The 21,156-nt window shown below is 49.1% G+C and overlaps 1 protein-coding gene across 4 annotated transcripts in view; it reads left to right on the forward strand.

Annotated features, from left to right (window-relative positions):
- The window catches only part of GRIK4 (glutamate ionotropic receptor kainate type subunit 4), a 306,356-nt gene extending 285,676 nt beyond the window's left edge, over positions 1-20,680 (forward strand). For all 4 annotated transcript variants that reach the window (XM_040483332.1, XM_040483335.1, XM_040483333.1 and 1 more), the window contains 3 exons: positions 1,621-1,749; positions 15,782-15,900; positions 19,863-20,680. In XM_040483332.1, coding sequence (XP_040339266.1) covers positions 1,621-1,749; positions 15,782-15,900; positions 19,863-20,219 — 605 coding nt within the window. In that variant the 3' untranslated portion in view covers positions 20,220-20,680. The remainder of the gene's footprint in view (positions 1-1,620; positions 1,750-15,781; positions 15,901-19,862) is intronic.
- The last annotated feature ends 476 nt before the right edge of the window (positions 20,681-21,156 follow it).

Raw genomic sequence — 21,156 nt, forward strand, 5'->3', positions numbered from 1 at the left:
GACCGAGGGAAATGAAGAGAAACAGTACAAGGAATGAGATGGACAATTAGTCAAATGGTTTAGGAGCAAAGTAGGCAAATGTGGAATAAACAGAATAATCCTTTCTCAAGGCCCCTGGTGTGCCACTGAGGTAGGGTTGGAAATGCTAGAAATGCCTGGCTGGGCTGGACAGTCGTCTGTAAACCTGGAATGTTCATTAGTCTCACCACCTAGCACCATCTGTTAGTTCGAGTAGCCATCCACTGCACGAGTGTGTTAAGTACCAACTATACGTGGGCGCTCTCGATGCTTGCCCACATAAGTTGCATAGACATGTTCTGTGCTGCAGGCTTGGGGTTTACCTGCCCAAGCGTGGTTGTATCTCCAGTAGGGAAGGTTCCATCTGTGGTGTCATGGGCTGTCAGAGTCCAAAGAGATCTGGGAGCTGATCTAGTTCCTTGCCTGTCAAAGCGCAGTCTGTGGCCCAGCAGCGGGGCATCCCCTTGGAGCTTGTTAGGAATGCGCAATCTCAGGCCCCACCCCAGACCCACAGAATGAGAGTCGGCGGGTCAGTCAGATCCCCAGGTCATTCCTGTGCCTGTGACGGTTTGAGAGCACAAATCTACTTGTTCTGAGCTTTTGTCTCCATCCTTCATCATAGCCCTCCCCCACCACCCCTCGCCCCGAGGCCTCTGTCCACATCAGGCCTTCACAGAGCTTGAGCAAGAAAACTGAGCAGCTTAGTTGGTTTCCAGCCTCTTGGCAGCCTTTTCTCTATGATCTCCAGCCCCAGCTTGTGCTGGGACATTGAGCTTTCCACGGTCTCATTTAAGCCTATTTTTGTGATTAAAGCCAAATTCCAGAACCAAAGCTCCTTGACCATATTCCATTAGAAAAATTAAAAAGGAATTGCACTGAACAGAAGCCTTCTGTTTGAGGACAGAGGGAGGAGCGGTGTGCACAGAGTGATGGATGGGGACGGGGGGTTGTCGGCCACTCAGCAGGCAGGTGGGATGTTTGGGGTGGCTGGTGACCGGATTCTGCACACAGATGAGAGGTGGCTTCCATCACACTCTGGGGTGATGCTTCTCTCCCTGGAGGCTGCTCTGGGTAAACAGTTGTCAGCGGTAATGTAGCAAGAGTTGCAAGTGCCTGAGAAATTAATGTAGATAAAGTAGAAGACAGGCAACTGACCAAGGGAGAGGTTTATGGCACAGATTTCCCACCTGGAGGAGGCAGACAGGATGCCTTGCAGCCAGCTTCCTGAGTGTCAGTGGGCAGGCTGGGTAACCTTAGTGGAAAGTGGTGGGTGAGTAGGGCCACACCGCTGTCTGAAAAGCTGCAACTTGACCCACACTGGGTTCTTGGCCATGGGCTGAACAGGCCAGTCAGCATAGAGAGAAGGAAAGTAGGAAGGCCCAAGTGCCCTGCATGAAGCCAGAACTCCCTCCTCTGCACGGAGGGTCCTCAGAACAAGCAGAGGGGAGAGCCATGCTCCTGCAGGGACCCCCACCACCTCTGTTTCTCTTCTCCTGATGTTAGGTGGGAAAACTGGTAAGGAGGTCTACTGGGGAAAGGAGCAGAGTGATGCCTGAGAGGGCACTCATGCCCTGTGTTCTGGGCTCTCCTGTGACCCCACAGGTTCGGTTTTCCGGGATGAGTTCGACCTGGCCATTCTCCAGCTGCAGGAGAACAACCGCCTAGAAATTCTGAAGCGTAAATGGTGGGAAGGCGGCAAGTGCCCCAAGGAGGAAGATCACAGAGCCAAAGGTGAGTGCGTTCAGCGGCTTCCCCCTCCTGTTCCAGAGGAGCGCTTGTCCCTTGTTTCTGGTGTCCGAAGTCCAGGTGATGATTGCTGGAACACACGGACAACAAGCCTTGCAAGGAATGGAGGGCTGGGCTGAGGGCCAGTCCTGGCCCAGAGTCTGGGCTGGTTGGAGGCATCCAGTGCCCATCGGCTCACTAGTCCCAGAGACCCCATCTTTACCATGCTTCCCGAGTGCAGCCAGCTCCTACCCCGGCCCGTGCCCCCCTCACCTCTCCACCCTCGACTGCTGGTCTCCCTTTCCCATTCTTGCCCCTCGACAGCATCGTCTCCACCAGTAATCAGAGTGAGTCTTTTCATGATGCGAGGAAATCCCAGCATTCCCCTGCACAAACCTTCCCTTCTCAGAATAAAACACAAGCCTTCCGTGGCCGCCTCCTGGCCTCCCTGGGGAGGGTCCCCAAGAGAGGTCTTCCCTCCCCTCCCCACACATCCCTCCCATCACGTGAGCTCTGCTTTGGTTTTCTTTTCAGACCTCATCACTCCCTCATATTCTGTTCTCTATGCATTTCTTTGTTTACTGTCCACCTCTTCTACTCGAATGCAAATTTCGTGAGGACAAGGACTGTCTTCTTCATAGGGTGGTCCACAGGGCCTGGCAGGTGGATATTTGAATGAATGAATGAATGAATGAATGAATGAAGTTTAAATCACGCTGGATAGAAAGCAGTCGCTGACTGATATGTGTGGTTGAGGAGTTTGAGGGTCCCTGAGCATCTGGGATATTCTGTAGGGGGGTTGCCCAGGATAGTCCCATGCTACATCTGTTATAGATCAGTTAATGCCTATTAGTTATCTTTAGAACTCCCTTTAAGTCTCACAATGTCCTGGTTGGGGCAATAAATCCTATGGTCACCGTCGCAATCTCCTGCAGCCTTGCTAAAATATGCAACAAATTTACCTCTACACGCTGTCCCCCAGGAAGGCAGCTCAGGAATAAAATGAATAGTACCATGTGCTTCCATCTCTGCTCAGAGTGAATGATTATCCGTGATGAGACAGTGAATGAGTGACTTTGTGTTTCCAAGTGTCTGTCTGTGGATCTCTCTCCTGCAAGGAAAGAGCTCAGGAATACGGACCTAGGGGGGCAGGCCCTTTGTAATTTAGACACTCTGCCCCTCCCCTCACAGGAACCCACTGAGACCACACATGTCTTGGCTCTCCGCTTCCCAAAGATCAAGTGGGGAGGAGGCTATAACTCTGTTCAGAAGGAAAAAAGGAAGAAAGAAATGAGGGGGGTACAGAGAGAAGTTTCCGGAAACTTTTGTGGATTTGACAGAATGAAGTAGGTGTTGAAGATACTCAGGACCTGAACAGGGAGGGAGGGGCGGAGGGGGTATTGCAGGCAATAAGCACCCCGAGGAGAGACACAGCAGCTGAAATTTGTGCTGTGGGCGAGGGCTCTGTGTGCTGCACGTGGAACAGAGCCAGAGTCCCACGAGTAGCTCGGAGGTGGACAGCGGGTCTGCCCTTAGGGAAGACAGGGTAGCAAAATGCTCCTGCACCACCCCCTCCCCATCCAAAGACACATGGACTGAAAATAATCTAAAGCAGTCTGGGCTTGGAATAGTCAAAATAAAAGGAGATCCTTGATAAGCTAACTTATGCCAATGTTGTTCTGTGTAACAATGAACTTCAGAGTGGTAGCGAAGGGCCCTGTCTTACCAAGCAGATGGAGGGAAACAGTCGTGGCTTTTGATCTGGAGTAATGTGAAGTAGAAACAGAGAGGTAGGTCTGGGACCCAGAGCAGAAAGATTTTGAGTTCTTCCCCTGCCTGATGAGTGAAACCGGAGAAATGTCCAGATATGTCTCTTCCTGGAAGCCCTTGGTCCCCCTCCACCCCGTACCTCCCACAGGGGGTTGGGCGCTTCTGTGACTTTGGACAGAGAACTCAACACTCTGCATTGCAGCTCTCGATCTCCTCTGCTTGGTAGACGGCACCTTAGATGTGGACCCAGTCTTGTTTGTTCCTGTGTCCCTAGCGCCCCCTACAGAGCCTGGCACATAGTAGGTACCCAATACATATTTGTGAGATGTGTGATTAAAGCCACCGGCTGCTAGTTGTCCAAAGCTACCAGTGCCCTTGTTCTCCTTGGTCACGTTAGTAAAGCAACCAATGAAATGGTGCCTCAGTGACTTCCCTGAGCAACCTTCAGACCCAGAGCTGTCCCCTAGGTCCAGTCCTTCCTGCCTCTGAGCAGCCAACCAAACTTACGGGTTAACGCAGAGGCACTCTCGATGAGGGAGGCTAGAACACAATGGGAGGTGGCCAGGAGCAAGGGCTCAGAGCAGGGCAGGGACCCCCACAGAATCCTGCATGCCCCCCCACCCCCTGCTCCCCTGCCACCCAGGCCTGCACTGGCTCTTCCAACTCCAGATCTCCCTCCCCTCCTGCTTCCCACTAGTTAGTTGCAGGCTTCCCCAGCTCCCCTGCCTTTTTAAACCTGACCCCCATTTGATCTACGTGTCCCCTTGAGGCTCACCGCTGAGCTGACCCCATGTCTCCAGTTTCCCTTTTCATCCCTGACCCCTGAACTCAGCCACCGGTCCTTCCCTTTTGTGCACATATTTCTTTGTTTGTGTTTATTTATGCATCCTGCTAATCCTACAGAGGAACAGTTGGAAGGCAGCAAAATTGGCAAGTATAGGAATGATGACACAGGATCTGGGTGCCTTAGAGTTGTCACTCACAGTCCCCAGTCTGGATCATCTCTCTCCCTCTCTAGGTATTACCTAAAGTCTAGTGGACTTTCCCCAACCCTCCTTCTGATGAGTAAAAGTTCATCAGATCCTTCTGATGAGTAAAAGCTCATCAGACTTTTACTCTCCTGCTTACCTGTTGGTTCTACTGTCTGCAGGAGGCTAGGTCTCTTCCCTCAGGCAGTTTTCATAAGGGTTCAGGATCATGGACATTGGGTCAAATGGACTCCACTCCATAAAAGGCCTTGTTATAATCACTATGAAACATCTTTGAGCCTCAGTTTCCTTCTCTAGAAAATAGGGATGATAATAATAATGTCACTTCCCGGGGCTATTGTGAAGAGTGAATGACACAAATCGTGTTAAACCTTCCACAAAACCGACTGTCACAAAGGAAATGAGAACTAATTTTATCCCCAAATCTAGGCCTAAGGGAGCAATTAAGGCACAGCGAGAGGTCTGAACAGTGTCCACAGCCACAAGTATGGCTGTGCTCCTCGAGGCTAGATAGCTCTTCTAAAATCAACACTTGTGACATCTATTTTGTCTCCATTGACATTTGTCCCCCATGGAGTATGAAAAACTCAAAGGCAGGGACTGTGTCTTATTTATTTTTGTATCTCAGTGACCAGCATGATCATCTGACATCAGTATTTGATGAAAGGATGAACAATGAATGAATGAATGAATATGAATAAATGAATATGAGTGAATGAGTGAATATGAGTGAATGAATGAATGAATGGGTGGGCAGTCATCTCATGGACCTCCAGACTGGTACCACTTCCTATGTCTGTTGGCTCCCAAACAGGAACCTTGACACCCCAGGTGTCAGCATAGAAAGTGTTCACATAGCCCCCACTGCATCCAACACACATCGTAAACCACGGCGCATCAGGCACTGTGCTAGGCTCTGAGATTATGAAAAGGAGTAAGACATGGCCCTGTCCTCAAGAGGTTTGAAACCTAGAGAGAGGCACAGATGATCACTCTAATGGTTGCACTGTAGGAATGCTTTACGAGAACTATAAAAAAAAAAAAAAAAAAAAAAAAGTGTTTATGAAGCCCAGAGGAGGAAGTGATTAATTCTGAGCAATGGTCAGGGAAGGCTTTAGGGACATTTGGCCTGAACCTTGCAGCATCTATCAGGAGTCACTGCTTTCAGAATGTTGTAGAGCACAGTCACCACACTCAGAAGTTGGTTTCGATAAGTAAGATGGGGTTGGAGTTAAGAGAGCATTGAAAACTAGATCAAGGCATTTGGACTGCAAACCAGCATGTCCCAGGATTTTCCATGGAAGGAATTGGTAGCAGCAGAGACTGAACATAACACTCCGGGGGGCTGGGGCCATAGTCTAAAACGGCTCACCATGCTTGGAATATCCTGAGTCCTGTGTTTTATCCTAAAAACATACAGGAATTCTGCAACTTACAGCAAAACATGGGCACGTTTATTTAATGTAAAAATGCCTTTTGTACCTCAACTCTGAGTGAAATTAGTGTTCCAGGGCGATGCCCCATAAACATCCTGAGCATTGCTTATGCCTTGGCACGCCGATAGCACACTGGACTGGGTTTGAGAGTGTTAGTTACGGATCTCAGAGGTGCTGGGGTAAGATGTGGCATGAGGAAAGCAGGTGCTGTGGGGTGGAATTCTGAGCTCTCGGTGGCATACATGGTCTCAGGGGACAGTCATTGCCTCGGGAGGAAGAAAGAATCAACTTACTGACTTTAAGTTCCAACAGTTCTTGCAACTCGGCAGAGACACTGTTCTTGGAAGTCAAGGTTTTTGATTTGCCAGAAGAATATTTTGCAATACAGAAGGCTAATAACTAAAGGAAGCTTGGCATGAAGTTAGTGGAAAAATAATAGAAAACCCAGGCCACCCAGTCTGCAAACTAGACAGAAAACACCCTGGCCGGGACAGGGAGCTTCTGAGCAGGAAAAGGATATTTTAGAATCGGGAGGGTCCCTGAGAAGGAGCCTTGTGCCCTGCTGGGACACAAGACAGTAGTAGATGGAACTAGTTGGGGATTCTAAGAGGTAAACAGATTTTTGCTTACTTCTGGAGTTTGGAAAGCCCCAGAAATATGTGTCATGCCACGGTGAGGAAGGGACATGAGGGATGGGACATGGGGACCTAGGGCAGGGGGGGTCCTGTGGCAGGCTTGCATTTTCCTAGGCTCCAAAGATACTAGGAATCTAAGTGGAATGCTGCGTTAAGACCAGATACCTAAACCCACCCCCATGGCACATCACCTCCTTCTTATCCTCGGACCTGAAATAGATCTGGGGTGAAGCGGGAACAGAGACACCACTGCCTTTAGCTAAATTTAAACCTGGAATGACTGAGAAATCTACATTTGTGGCAATCAGGTGGAAATGGGGGCTTGAGGTAGACATCCGGTAACTTAGAGAAAACTTACGTTAGAATTTTTGCCGAGTGACTAGCTTTGGAAATCCTTCCCCAGTCCACAGAGGTTGAGGAGGACCGATCTGACAGCAGAGTTCAGGAGGGTTGGAGAAGGGAGGCAGACAGGGAGATCGGGCTCCCAGGGAAGGCAGGACATAGTGACAGGAGGCTCCCAGCTGCACTTGGGGACCAAATGTTCTCTGGCACAGAGAAGAGAATGGAATAGATGAAAAGGAGAAATAAATAGCACAAGTCTTCCTGCCCGGGTCCCAAATGGCCCAGAAGATGCTAGGGTTCTATCAACTGGCCGGGGTTAACTTGCTTCTGTGCCGCCGTCCTTTGGAAGAAAAGGATGTGAGCTGTATTGATACACAGTCTTGTCCAAAGGGTGCTGTCTGGGAGACGCTGTGCAAATCATCCTAAGAGCTGGGGCTTCGGCTCCCTTCCCAGCCACGGCAGCTAGTGCCCGTTTAATGCAGCGGCCCCATTTCTGCCATGGCTGAAGCCCAGACAAACGTTACTCAGTGAGGCGACAAGGCTTCCTAAGCCAAGCGAAAGTCCGTGTGACCTCCTCCAAGCCAAGCAAGAAGCACCAGCCTGGAACGGAAGGCACCATTGCATTGCTTGGCCTCTCTCTGGCAAATTAGCCATCAGGCTTATGGAATATAAGCTACTGCTCAAGGGAGCCCCTCCTGCGGCAGAAGAACAGGACCAGTGTAACCCGAAGGATCTCTTCCTTTAAGTCTTTAAGTGGTTGCCCGGAGTGGAGCCACAGGAACATTTTTTTTTTCCCCTTGTGTCTCAGACTGAACAAAGGGCAGTCGCTTTAATTCGCTTTCCAGAGTAGCTCGTAGGTGATCTTTCTTTTCGTGATGTGAGTCAGTGGGCTCTCACGTGTGCCTAAGGGAAGGGGGAGAACGTGGAGCACGCAGACAGGGACGGCAATGAAGTGAACTGTGAAGAAGGTCCTTTTTGCAGAGACTTCTGAAGCTGACAGTGGCTGTGGGCACTTTGCTTTCAAGTACAGACGGTCCCTGACTTACGATGGTTCGACAATGTTTCGATTTTACGATGGTGCGTAAGCTATACACGTTTTAATGTACCGCGTGCTTGGAAGTTTGAATTTGGATCTTTTCCCAGGCTAGCGATATACAGGGGGATTCCTCTCCTGTGACGCTGGACAGCAGCTCCCCGTCACCCCGAGATCACCCCGGTCAGCAGTCGATACACCGACCACCCGCCGGTGCCCGTTCAGTCGTTCTAGTTTTCGCTTTGGTCAGCGCTTTGTTACAGAACAGGCTTTGTGTGAGATGATGTTGCCCAACCATAGGCTAATGTTCTGAGCCCGTCTCAGGTAGGCTAGGCTAAGCCATCCCGTTGGGTAGGTTAGGTGTATTAAATGCACTTTCCACTTAACGATACTTTCAACTTACAATGGGTTTTTACCGGGGACGTGACGCCGTCATAAGTCGAGGACGATCTGCAGAAGGTAGCAGGCAGCGTGCAGTAGCTGATGTAATCCGTCTCCACTTCATCATCCTATTAAAATGCGAGCAATTTCAAAGAAAAGGATCTGGTGCTACCCTGCTTCTAATCCAATATTACAGTTCAAACGTCGCTGCCAAATTTCGGAGAAGAACCCTAACATTGGGATGGAGCCACTGCTCCTGAGTCTTTTTGCCAGGCCTCCCTTGGCTCTGGTGGCAACCACAACATTACCCCTTCGCTTCATCTCCCCAATTTCCTTCCCTGCCTATGGCTCAGTGACCATGTGCCTTCATCTACAGCTGAAAAATGAAATGGTGGCGCGTGTGGAAGGCTACATGGGAATTTACAAAAAGCAGCAGGCTTCATTCCAAGCTCTTGCATTTTCTTCCGCCTTTTCTTTTCGGCAACGCTTGTTTATTCTCTCACTCCGCCCCTATAAAAAGAAATCTCGTTAGCCACTCACAGAATGCCGGCACCCCAATTCAAGGGGATCGGGTTACTGAAGGCTTTGCAGAACAATTGTCAGACAAAAAGGTAGTCGGTAAATTCCAAGGAAATTAAATACCTTTATCTTGAAAAACACAGGCTCACAATCGGGCTTCAAAGGAACATAAATACACCACCAGGCTGTGAAAATCAGGGTCCCCTTTCAAGGATGGAAAAGAGGCCAGTGGTATAGACTCACAAAATCCTTAGAGAGCAGGAAGTTTGCTGTCTGGCACAGCAGGAATGAAAGTGTGAGACATCTTAGCAAGAGGGGGGGGTAAGGGGTGGGTGGGGGATGGGTCCTGGGGCTGTTATCCTCTCTGTCTCTTCTCAGGGGGCCCAGCCTGATTATCCCGGTTCTCTGGTTTCTCTGGAGAGAGCCAAGACGGGAAATCTGAATATGGGAGTTTAGATAGTGTCTCAGAGAGATGCTTGCAGAGGAAGCCTCTCCCTCATCCAATCAGATTGATTGCTGAGAGACGGAGAAACTCCCGGGGGGTGCCAGAAAGCACGATCAGGAACAGAGGTAGACGGTGGTCCAGTGCGTCTGCATCCGAGGAGGTCAGCCACTCCGAAGGCTGCAGCCCAACTTTGGATACTGAGCCAAGGTTAAGTCGATAAAGCATCGATTCAAACATTCGATGGAACGTTGTCAAGGAGAGAAGGGAATTTTATAAGCAGAACGAATAGGACCCTCTTTCTGGTCACTCTAGGTTGGGGGAGGGGTCCCAGGAATGAATTCAGTCATCAAAGTGTCAGGGTGAGTTCTGTATCCCTCTCCCTGTAGCATCAGGAACCCTGGTTCCAGGGAGAGGCAGTGTGGGCTGGGGGTAAGGGCTCAGGCTCTGGCTTCAGTTTGGATCTGACACTTCCTACTGGCCACAGGACCACGGACAAGTTAGCTGCCTCCAGTACCTGACTTGCCTTGTCGGAAAAATGGACGTAAACACAGTGCCAATTTCACAGGGCAACTGTTAGGATGAAATTAGAATGTTTAGCCTGGTCACCTTGCTCATAGTAAACAGTCATGAAGGTCGGCCCTATTTTTATAAAGAACATTATCTGGGTAGTCAGATTTATGTAGATTTCACACCTCTGCCCTGAAAACGTGGGCCACTTCGCTTAAGTTCCTTGAATTCCTGTTTCTTTAACTGGAAAATGCCGACAGTGAGCCTTCTTCACAGCGTTTTTAATGATAATTGAATGAGATAGCACATGTTTTTTAAAACCGAGGCGCTCGCGCTCATATTTTGATAAATTGTAAAGTGCCTCCCCCAGGCTTATGTTTTGATAAATTGCAAAATTTATCAGATGCCTCTGCCATCCCTCTTCTATCTCGTGTCCATTTGCCTGCTCTCCTTCCATCACTGTCTCCCGACTCAGCCAGTTCTAGTCAATGAATGTCACAGTAAGAGTAAGTGGCATGCCTACTGTCTCACAGTCCTCAGTCGTGCAAACCTGACGAATTGTTCTATGTTTTCTGGGAAGGTCATACAGGTCAGCTCCCACATGGACTCGTGAAGTTGCTATTTACAATCAATAAGCCCGTGGAGATGAGACCATGGAAGCTATTTGCATGGATGTAGGTGAAGGTGATTCCGAAATAGAAAGTGCTGGAAAGTCATATTGGTCAAGGAATTCATGTTCTCGTCAAGCGTTTTCAGCGTGGAACTTTGCACAGCACTTCAGCACACAGCGTGGGGCTCGGGTCAGGGAGGTTTCTCAAGAAAGATATGTTGACTGTTGTTCAAGAGTAATTATACTCTCCCTTGCTGGGATGCTGATGCTAGTCTCTCTTTGTACCTGCCTCTGTGGCTCTTGTGGCCTCTGCCTTCTTGCCTCCCAGGCTAGCCCTGCCCCTTCCTTGTTCAAAAGGAACTTCCCTGCGTCTCAGTCGCAAATTTCCCCGGTGCCATCTGGAGGTATTAGAGGGTGTTAAGGCCTGAGACGCATGTGCCCCTGAATCCAAAAGGTGATTATTTCCAGGTCAGAACTGATGGCAGAGCAGTTGGGTGGAGATTCCAGTCTATCACCGGTACTCCCTTCTAGGTTGCCATTTCCCTCTGTTAGTTCTAGAGACACGGAATGCTGTTTGTTGGCATTTGCCAACTGTAATTTGTATTTGTGGACAAGCTATGAGCGACACCGGTGTTAGGATTGAATCAACCAAGACTTTGCAGGGGGAGTTCGATTCTATGTCAGTTAATGCAGTCTCGTGGCTGGGGCATAGCTGAGGCTCCGAGACTTACGTGTCAAGAGAGGCTCTGTCTGAAAGCCATCTGTCTAGGTGGCGTCTGTGTGGGCCGTCTGAAGAAGGGAAGGGAGGGGTGATTAGCGGGCCGTCCCCTCGCAAGGGCCGAGGCGGCTATGAGCACAACGAGGGCCTGTGGTCAGACTGGAGGGTGCCCATGCCAGCGTAGAGGCTGTGTGCTGCGGAAGGCATCTGACTTTAGCAGAATGACTGATGACAGTATTAAATGGAACCACTGTGTTCTCCTAGAGCTCGCTGCCTGCTCCCGCTCCATCTGTTTCTCAACTCAGGCTCTGCCAACAATCTATTCTTGCTTCCACTTTCCAGTAAGTTCCTAAAGGCACCGGTGGTATACAAGCCTCACTCCTGGGTGGGAAGGCCGCTAAGCCAGGAATCGGCACTCTTGAGCCAACAGCCATGATTGACATGCTGGCCCTGAAACACGAGAAGCTGAGAAAGAAGGACCGTGGGGTGTGTTGGGGACTCATGCTTTCTACCCGCATCCTGTTAAAACCTCAGCTCCTCCGAGAGGCTTTCCCTAACCTGATCAGACTTCTCCCAGCACAGATCACCTTTCTGTTTATAACCCTCCCCAGTTCCCTTGCACCTGCCTGGGACCCGGTACCATCGGTCCACGTGGTAGGTTCACCGTCAGTGTTCAATCCCACCTTGGCCAGCCACTCTGTGCAGTCTGGGCCTTCTGCCTCTGTGATCAGGCTGCGAGCACGCGACAAGGGCTGTCGCACTTTACTATTACTTCAAACTAAAATGAATTAGGAATGAATACATTTCACAGTATGGATCCAAAGCTTCTGATAACGCAGGATTCCACATATGAGACATCTTTATCCTCTTGCTTTCTGTTCATTCTTTCTGCAGACATTTATTGGGCTCTTATTATGGGCCAGGCCCCATGATGGTGGAGTTACAGAGTTGATCCAGACCTGGATCGTCCCCCTTATGGAACTCACAGTCTAGCGGGAAATCCAGATTTATCAGGTTAAACGAGGGTATTATTTTATGCAACGTTAGAATGATTCACGATGCATTGTCAATGAAACACCAAAGCGGTATAACTCACAGAGCCAGGTAAGATGAGCTAAGTCTTGAAGGAAAGGTTAAGGTTGGCCTGGTGCGTGTCTGGGGGCTGGGGGGGTAGGCTCCAGGGAGAGGTGCCAGTGGGAGTAAAGGTACAGAAGGTAGGGTGCTGGGAACAGAATGCTGTGCGCTGGGAACTGGGAACAGTTACTAGAGATGTTATTGCGGTTGGATTTTAGCATCTTGGAAAGATCACTCAGGCAAACTTAGTGGAGGGTAGAGTGGAGTTATAGGGCTACAAGCAGGGAATCATTTTGGAGGCCTCATGCAACAGTCCCAGCAAGAAACAGTGGGAGCCTGAGCTAGGGAAGTATTAGCAGGGTAAGACGTTGAAAAGCATGTAGGAGGTAAAATCACCAGGACTTGGTACGAGCCAGTGCAGGAAGGAGAGACAAGAGACCAAATTCAGGAAAATGAGAGAATGTGCCTCAGAGCAAGCGGAGGCACCGAGGAGGTTGCAAGAGAGCGATGTCTTTATAAAAAGCCAAGAAGGGAGAGTGCTTGGCAATCCCAAGTGCCCCAAGAGGTCACTTAAGATCAGGACTGGAAAACTTCCAGTATGTTCGTTGGTGACCTTGGTGGGGGTGGTTTTGGTGATGCGAGACAACATCACATGGGGTGAAGAGTGAACAGGAAAAACAAAAAGTGAGTTTAGAACAGAACCACTTTCTTCTCCAGATGCCCAGGGCCTAAAAGCTTTTCAAGAATCCAAAATTATGTTTGAGGTCTGAAAAAATGTATTAGCTCTAACACGCAAAAAGAAACGGCAAAATTAAATTAAGACATGTTTAATTAAATATCCCCAAACTGTAACATTGTTTCGACTTCATTAATTTTTAAATTTAATATTCATAAAAACTTCATTACATGTAGAAACAATTTTTTTGCTTAGTTTTTTTTTCTCGTTTTGCAAACATTCCCTGGTATGCACGATGATTGCTGAGAAATCACAGCCCATTATAAATTAACTGTTGCCTGCTACTCAGCCACGTCACGAGCAAAATTTTTAAAAGGCATCGAACAGGAGATGGGGGTGCATTTTCTTCTTCTCGCTTTCACGTGAGACGGGGCCTCCAAAGGTACGCGGTTTTAAGGGCTTGAAAATGTCTTAAAACAGTTCTGATACAGACAACTGTTTCGGAAAGCTTGGCCAGGGAAGGAAGGAGAGAGAGAATGGGTGTTCACTAGACGGAGTTGGAAGGGGAAGAAAGGCTTCTTATTTTTCTTTGGGGATTTTTCCTGTATCAGGCAGAACTATCGCAAAGTGATCAGAGAGTCTTCTAGTACCTCAGTGGTCGCTTGGGGACTCCGTTTACCTGAACAGGTGGATACCCTTGGGATCACTGTGGTCACCTTCCCCTTCACCGAGGCCCTCATCCGGCCTTCTCCACAGGGACCAGCTGGAGGCTCTGGTTCATCCATGAGGCTCAGATGCACATCTGAACCCCCGGCTCTCACCACCCCTTATCCTGCTGCTGGAGCATGTGCCAAAACACCCCGGCCAGGCCCCTCTGTGCCCTCTTTCTCAAGTGTCCCCCCGTGTCTGCCCCGGTCACCTGGATCCTCATGTTCCCATGGTCAAAAACTTTCTGCCCAAATGGTCCCAGTAACCTGGGGCTGGTGTTCAAAGGAACCCCAAGCATCTTCCTGCTGGAAAGTAGAAATCTACTCCAAACCCTCTATGCCTTCCCTTACAATTGATTTTTTAACTACCCCGCAGAAAGTAGTGTCGGATTTCTGCTCCTGAACTAGGCTCATTTCTTAGTGTTGCAATGAGGCTAGCTTTCCCTGACACTGACATAGCTCCCTATCCCCTTACTGATTAAACAAACACTCAAACATGCAAGCATTCTAGACCAGCCCAGGGTGTAAGCTACCCTCCTGGCATTTTCCTGGATAAAAGGTACTTTTTGATTTATGAATGTGGCCCCTGGGGAATCGGGGTCTCGTGTGCTTATGACACTGCCCCTAAGGTTTGGGTTTCTCTGAGACCAAGCAAAGCATCCAGTTACGTAGCTAAACGCAGTGTTTGACACTGTGGAAATGAACCAACCTACAAATATTTACTGAGTACGCGCTGTGTATCATGCTAGGCAGCGAGGAGGCAACTGGGAACTGCCTGACTTCAAGGAACTTAGTCATGTACATTGCTTCTGAAAATACCAATCTGCACACTCATTTTAGGCCTGGCTAGAAACGAGTCACTGGTGAAATGTATTTTAAAATGCAGATTCCGGGGCTCCTGGGTGGCTCAGTCGGTGGAGTGTCTGGCTTCCGCTCAGGTCATGATCTTGCGGTTTGTGGGTTCAAGCCCCACGTTGGGCTCTATGCTAACAGCTCAGAGCCTGGAACCTGCTTTGGATTCTGCAGCTCCCTTTCGCTCTGCCCCTCCCCCACTCATGCTCGCTCGCGCGCTCTCTCTCTCTCTCAAAACTGAGTAAAAACATTTAAAACATTTAAAATGCAGATTCCTTGGCCCCATCTTCAGAGACATGGATTCCATAGGTCTGGTGTAAGGACTAGAAATCTCTATTTTGAACAAGCTTCCCAGGTGGTCCTGTTGGGTCGCCCAGTTTGACAAACACTGGTCTGGAGGGATAAAAAGTTTTACTGTCTAACTAAGTAACATGTTGACGCAGATAATGTAAACGGAATTTTTTCTACCCACAGTTCAGTTAAAACAACTGCTTTATATCCAATAAACCCAGTGTTACAGAGATTCACTAAATTTTTTATGAAACGTCTAGACTTTATAGGTATTTTGCTATCATGTCTCTGTAGGCTAAATCAAATTTTCACTAATCCGTTTTGTTTTCTTTTCATAAAAAAATTTTTTTTAATGTTTTTTTAAAAATTTTTTTTAAATGTTTATTTTTGGGAGACAGACAGAGTGTGGGTGGAGGAGGGGCAGAGAGAGAGAGGGAGACCGAGGATCTGAAGCAGGCTCCAGGCTCAGAGCTGTCAGCACAGAGCCTGACACGGGGCTTGAACTCAAAGACCATGAGATCATGACCTGAGCTGAAGTCTTGAGCTGCCCAGGGCACACCCCTCATGTTTATTTACTTTTAAGAGAGAGAGAGAGAGAGAGAGAGCAGGAGCCGGGGAGGGTCAGAGAGCGAGGACCAGACAGAGGATCCGAAGAGGGCTCTACACTGCCAGCCAGATGCAGGGCTCAAACTCACGAACCATGAGATCATGACCTGAGCTGAAGTCAGTCACTTAACCGACTGAGCCACCTAGGTGCCCCTCAATGACCCTTTTCTGAAAATGGTCATTCCCACCCCCAGATGGCCTTTTGAAGGCTTCTCTCTAGTCTCCTCTTTTTGCAACCAGATCCCTTCTCCCGTCTTTTACTCCATCAATGCCGCTCCTTTGTTTGTTTGTTTGTTTCAAAAGAATAACTCTATCAAGGAATATGTGTGTAAAGTATCTACAAGACTCAAGTTCTGGCTCTGTAAATGACCTTCAGCATCTTTGGTAGAACAATAATGTCTTCCAGCCCTCTTACGTTACCCTTTGTTTGTTCTCACTTTCTTACAGGACTGGGAATGGAGAATATTGGTGGAATCTTTGTGGTTCTTATTTGTGGCTTAATCGTGGCCATTTTTATGGCTATGTTGGAGTTTTTATGGACTCTCCGACACTCGGAAGCTACTGAGGTAAACCTTCAAAGGGGTACGACCTGTAGTGTTGGCGGACGGGCTCGGGCATGTACAAAAATCATTTTTTGAGACCCCATAAAAGGGTGGAGTGCCCACGAGACAGTGCAGGGGAAAGAATCTCAATCCTGAGGGCAAGAGATCTGGGTTCATGCTTTATCACTTACTAATGATGCAGCCACAGAAAGCGCACTTAACCTCTGAGCTGCAGATTCTTTTCCGAAACGGCCCGGCAAATACATATGGGATGAATGTTTTATGCACAACGAAGCCTTCTACAACTACAATTTAAGACGTAGTATGGCAGAGAAAACCAGGCAAAAGTACCAGGCTGCCAGTGGAAACCGTTGACGTTACTTCTTGGATCTTTAGGATGTTTTTAACTTCCCGGCAAAGGTGTTTAGAGATGCCCCAATTTACGTGAGCCCAAGAATTGCGTCTTTTTTCCCCGGGGATTTTGAGTAACTTTAATTCCCGAACCTGTGGCCTCGCAACTGGGCTAATGTAGATTTCCCACAGACTGAAGGGTCTGGTTAGAAGGAAGACTGTGTCCTTTTCTGCCTCAGAGAAGGGGCACAAATCCTTATGTGCTGATGGCATCATTCGGCTTTTAAAGTACAGTAGCTTCTCTCTCGGTTTCTCAACCCTGGATCTCCCTGAGCCTCCTGGCTTCACTGATGCTGGAGAAACGGCTCCTAGCAGGACATGAGTGTACGTGTGCCCGTCCATCAGTGGAGTCCAGCCTCAGGCGGGGGTGGGGGTGGGGGTGGGGGGAAGGCTGTCAGTACAGCACTGCCTGCTGGTCCTTTTACTTTCCTGTGCTCAGCCTCTTTCCCATACCCACTACTACTTCCAGACCGTCACCCACTCCTCACATCTCTTGGCCCCTCCATGCACAGAGGTTGATTTTATCTCCCATCTCCCCAGGAAATCAGGAGTGGGCAGCCCCAAGTTACAACTCCCGCTTAAAACTCTACCCACAGCTAAGACCACCCCTGCGGCCCACCGCAGATGCTCCCTGGCATCCCTCTCTCTCTCCCTTGATCCCATCTTTCCTTGGCTATTCTAGGGTCCTCCTCGTTCTCCCCGTTATTTTTGCTGCCTGCTGACTCCCCAAAATCTAAACTTATGCACAAGTTTATCCTCTGTTTTAAAATAATAACAGGATCACTGTTGGTCTTGCGCTGTCTTTTCCCTCTGGCCAACCAAGGTGATCCGACTATCTCAGTCTCCATTTCCGGACCTCCCAGCCAGTCCTTAATGCAAGGCAGTCTGGCTCCTCCCCATCCCTGTACTGAAAGGCCATCGCTGAGGTCTAACCCCTCCCAGTGGGCAAAACCAGAGAACCCATTGGGCCTTATTGGACCTCAGTGTGCCCCTTGATGAAGTGGACAGTTCCTTCCAGGAGCTCTCTCCTCCCTTGCCTTTCCCGGCACCAAGCTTTGTTGGTTCCCCTCCTATCTCTCCCTCCAGCTTTCCTGCCTTTCTTTGTCCACAACTAAAATGGTGGTGCTACTTACTTGGTAAGACTTAGTTCAACCTAAGTGTTCTTCTTCCTGTGAAGCTTTTTCTCGTGCCTTCTGCCCTGGATGAGAGGAGCTGATCATTTCTCCTCCTTTCCATCACCACTATAACCTGTGCACTGAGCACCCCTACACTGCGTTGCAATTATTTTTGGATCTGCCTTCCTACTAAACACTGCCTGAAAGAAAGCACTGTGTCCTCTGTCTCTACATTTCCCCCCAAAGGACAGTGCTTGATATGTAATTGGCATCCAACAAATGAGTGTCTCGCCACATATAATAGAGTAGGCAGGTGGTATTGTTTTAGGTGTTACAGTCATTATTAGAAGCACAGAGATGTTAAGGGGCTTGCCCAGAATCTCTGATATTTAGTAACAGTAGGAGGTCCAGAACCCAGGTCTTCATTCTTGATGCTGGCCATATCCCATGAGGTGATACTACTTCTCTGTAGCTGCTTTAAGTAGAGGATCTGTGCACATTTGGTTATTCTCCCAAGAGTTCACCCATGGTCTGGATGTACCTTAAAAAATTCAGCGAGGACTTCCGAGAACCAAAATGAAGAGTAAAGTCTCCGTTAGCTATCTGGCTATGGTAGAACAACTGTCCTGTTGATAGAACTGGAAGATTGGAAGAAAGACCATGAAAGAGCAGGTTTCTTCTTCCATCAGAGTCCAGGAAAGCATCCCTTCCAGCACAGAGTAGAGAACTAAACTGAGCATACATGTGCTTTGGAGTAGGTGGGTTTAGGTTCAAAATCTGGGTCAGCCATCGATGAGTCCAGTAATTTTTCACAAGGTAAATAACTTCTCGGAGCCTCTGTTTCCACATCTGTGAAATGGGTATCATAGACGTAGCAGCGGGAGTAGTAGACCTAGAAGTGTAGCAGCAGTAACACGGGCTTGTGATTCTTCACCCACAATTCTGAAGCCTAAAAAGCTTAGAAAGTGCCAAGTTCTTTTTATAAATTTGATGCAAAACGCATTTGGCGACAACATTCGAACCAGTGCGAGGCTAATGTTAGTATTTATGGTCTTTATCTCACTCGGTGTAAGGTACATAGACTTTGCTACATAAATAACTAACGTGCTTTTTCCAGTTTTATGGCCAAATAATTGACATACATCATTGTGTAAGTTTCAGGCATGCAGGATAATGATTTGATTTCCACCTATTGTGAAATGATTACCACAATGGGTTCGGCTAACATGTGTCATCTCACACAGATACAAGAAGAAGAAAAGAAGGAAAAAAGGAAAACCAGTTTTCTCCTTATGATGAGAACTCTCAGACTTTACTCTCTTAACAACTTAAAAAAATTTTTTTTTCTTAACGTTTGTTTATTATTGAGAGACAGAGAGAGACAAAGCATGAGCATGGGGGAGGGGGGGGCGGCGCAGAGAGAGGAGGAGACACAGAATCCGAAGCAGGCTCCAGGCTCTGAGCTGTCAGCACAGAGCCGGACCCGGGGCTTGAACCCACAAACAGCGAGATCATGACCTGAGCCCAAGTCAGACGCTCAACCGACTGAGCCACCCAGGTGCCCCACTCTTAACAACTTTTAATGTGCTTGAATATATAGAGTCTGCCCTAGACCCCACGGGGTATGACGCGCAATATATTCTATGTATGCTTTATTACCTCTCTAAAATCTAAATCATTCTTTTTTTTATGTTTATTTATTTGTTTTAAGCGGGGGATGGGCAGAAAGGAGAGAGAGAATCCCAAGTAGAATGCAACGTGGGGCTCGATCCCACCAATTGTCAGATCATGACCTGAGCCGAAATCAAGCGTCAGTCGCTTAACCCACTGAGCCACCCAGGCGCCCCTAAAATCTAAAACGTTCCGAAACATAGATGGACCAAGGGTTTCCTATCAGGAGACTATGAACCTGGAGAGGTGGTGATTGTTGTTGCTTTTGTTACAGTGATTATCATCTCCAGCTATACCCAGTTGATCAAAAGAATGAGTCTTTAGCTTGAGAACAGAGCGTTCCTGGAGACATGGCTTTTTTCAAATACTTGACAGACCTGCAGAAGAGGGGATATTTATTTATTAGGCTTCAAGTTACAAATTTAATTGGGATCGATGGACGACAATTTCACGCAGAGGGATTGTGAGCTCAGTAGAAGGAAACACCATTTCACGGGCTATCTCCCAACATGGTGAGGACGTTATCTTTGGAGGCCTCCGAACAAAGACAGGACAACCAGCTGACAGGGCTGTTGATCTCTAGGGTATGGAGGGCGTTGGAATGTTTAGTGGCAGGTGGACTGAGGGGGTGGGTTGCAAGGCCTTCATGTTATCTTCATCCCTAGGATCATGTGATTCTGAGACACGGGCCCCCCAGTCCCCCTCCTGCAGAGACACGCAGGGGACGCTCAAGAGACCCCCAGGGGCTCTTTCTGAGAGGTTAGGCTGTGACCTCCTCCTTCCCTCCAGGTGTCCGTCTGCCAGGAGATGGTGACCGAGCTCCGCAGCATCATCCTGTGTCAGGACAGTGTCCACCCCCGCCGGCGGCGCGCTGGGGTGCCTCCGCCCCGGCCCCCCGTTCCCGAGGAGCGCCGGCCGCGGGGCACCGCCACGCTCAGCAACGGCAAGCTGTGCGGGGCCGGGGAGCCGGACCAGCTGGCGCAGAGACTGGCCCAGGAGGCCGCCCTGGTGGCCCGCGGCTGCACACACATCCGCGTCTGCCCCGAGTGCCGCCGGTTCCAGGGCCTGCGGGCGCGTCCGTCGCCTGCCCGCAGCGAGGAGAGCCTGGAGTGGGAAAAGACCACCAACAGCAGCGAGCCCGAGTAGCCTCGGGGGGCGCCGGACACGCGGAGGCCAGGTGGGGAGGCGGGAGGGCCGGGGGGGGCAGATGCTGCGCTCCGCAGGGAGCCCGGACTTGTACAGCGTCCACGCTTCTCTCCGGAGCCTGGATCCAGGAACTTGACACACAGATCGGAGAGCCTGATGCCCCAGCCAGAGCCAGCGCCCTGGTCCGGGAGCTGGGTCCACCCAGAGACGTTGCACCCCGAGTGGCGAGGGGACGCCCGCCCTCCCGACCGCAAGGACCCACCTTCTCCCAGTGGGCCTTTCCCTCCCGCCAAAATTACAGAGTCTGGGGTGGGGGGCCTTGCCCAGACCTGTCCAATGAATTGGGGGAACCATCAGTGGAATTCTCCCCTAGGAAGGGGCCATTGTACCTTGGGTCTAGTTCTTACAGGAAAACAAACAAATTAAACTAAACAGGGAAGTTTTTCTTTTCTGGATTTGTATATTTTTGTTAATGCTCTCTTATTTTCCTTTTCTTTCCCCTCCCTTGCACCGCGCCTCACCCCCCCCCCCCCCCCCCCCCCCCCCGCCTTTTCTTCTTTGTTGTCTTCTCCGTTCTATTCATTTGTTTGGGATTTTTTTTGTTTTTGTTTTTGGAGGGGGAGGCTGGGTTAGGGAATGGAATTCTAAATAATCCCTGTTTCTTTTTCCTAAATTTTAGGATTTGGAGCGGCCAAGTGCGTCTGATTTCAGGTGCTGACCTCTCTCTTCTGAGTGGGGATTGGGGATAATGGGGAGTATAGGAGAAGAGTCTTGGGAAGAAGGAGGTGGAGAGTCTCAAAAGTCCATTAAAGTAATTTTTTAAATGCCCAAATCCAACCCACTCATAGTTTACTCAGAGAGACCTTGAAATGCCTGGGATTTCAGGGGTTAATATGTCTTCTCTTTCTCTTTCTGACTTTCACTATGACCGGGTTAG

This window comes from Herpailurus yagouaroundi, unplaced genomic scaffold (genome assembly GCF_014898765.1).
Source record: "Herpailurus yagouaroundi ecotype Mexico unplaced genomic scaffold, PumYag 161, whole genome shotgun sequence".
In the NCBI taxonomy this organism is placed as follows: domain Eukaryota; kingdom Metazoa; phylum Chordata; class Mammalia; order Carnivora; family Felidae; genus Herpailurus; species Herpailurus yagouaroundi.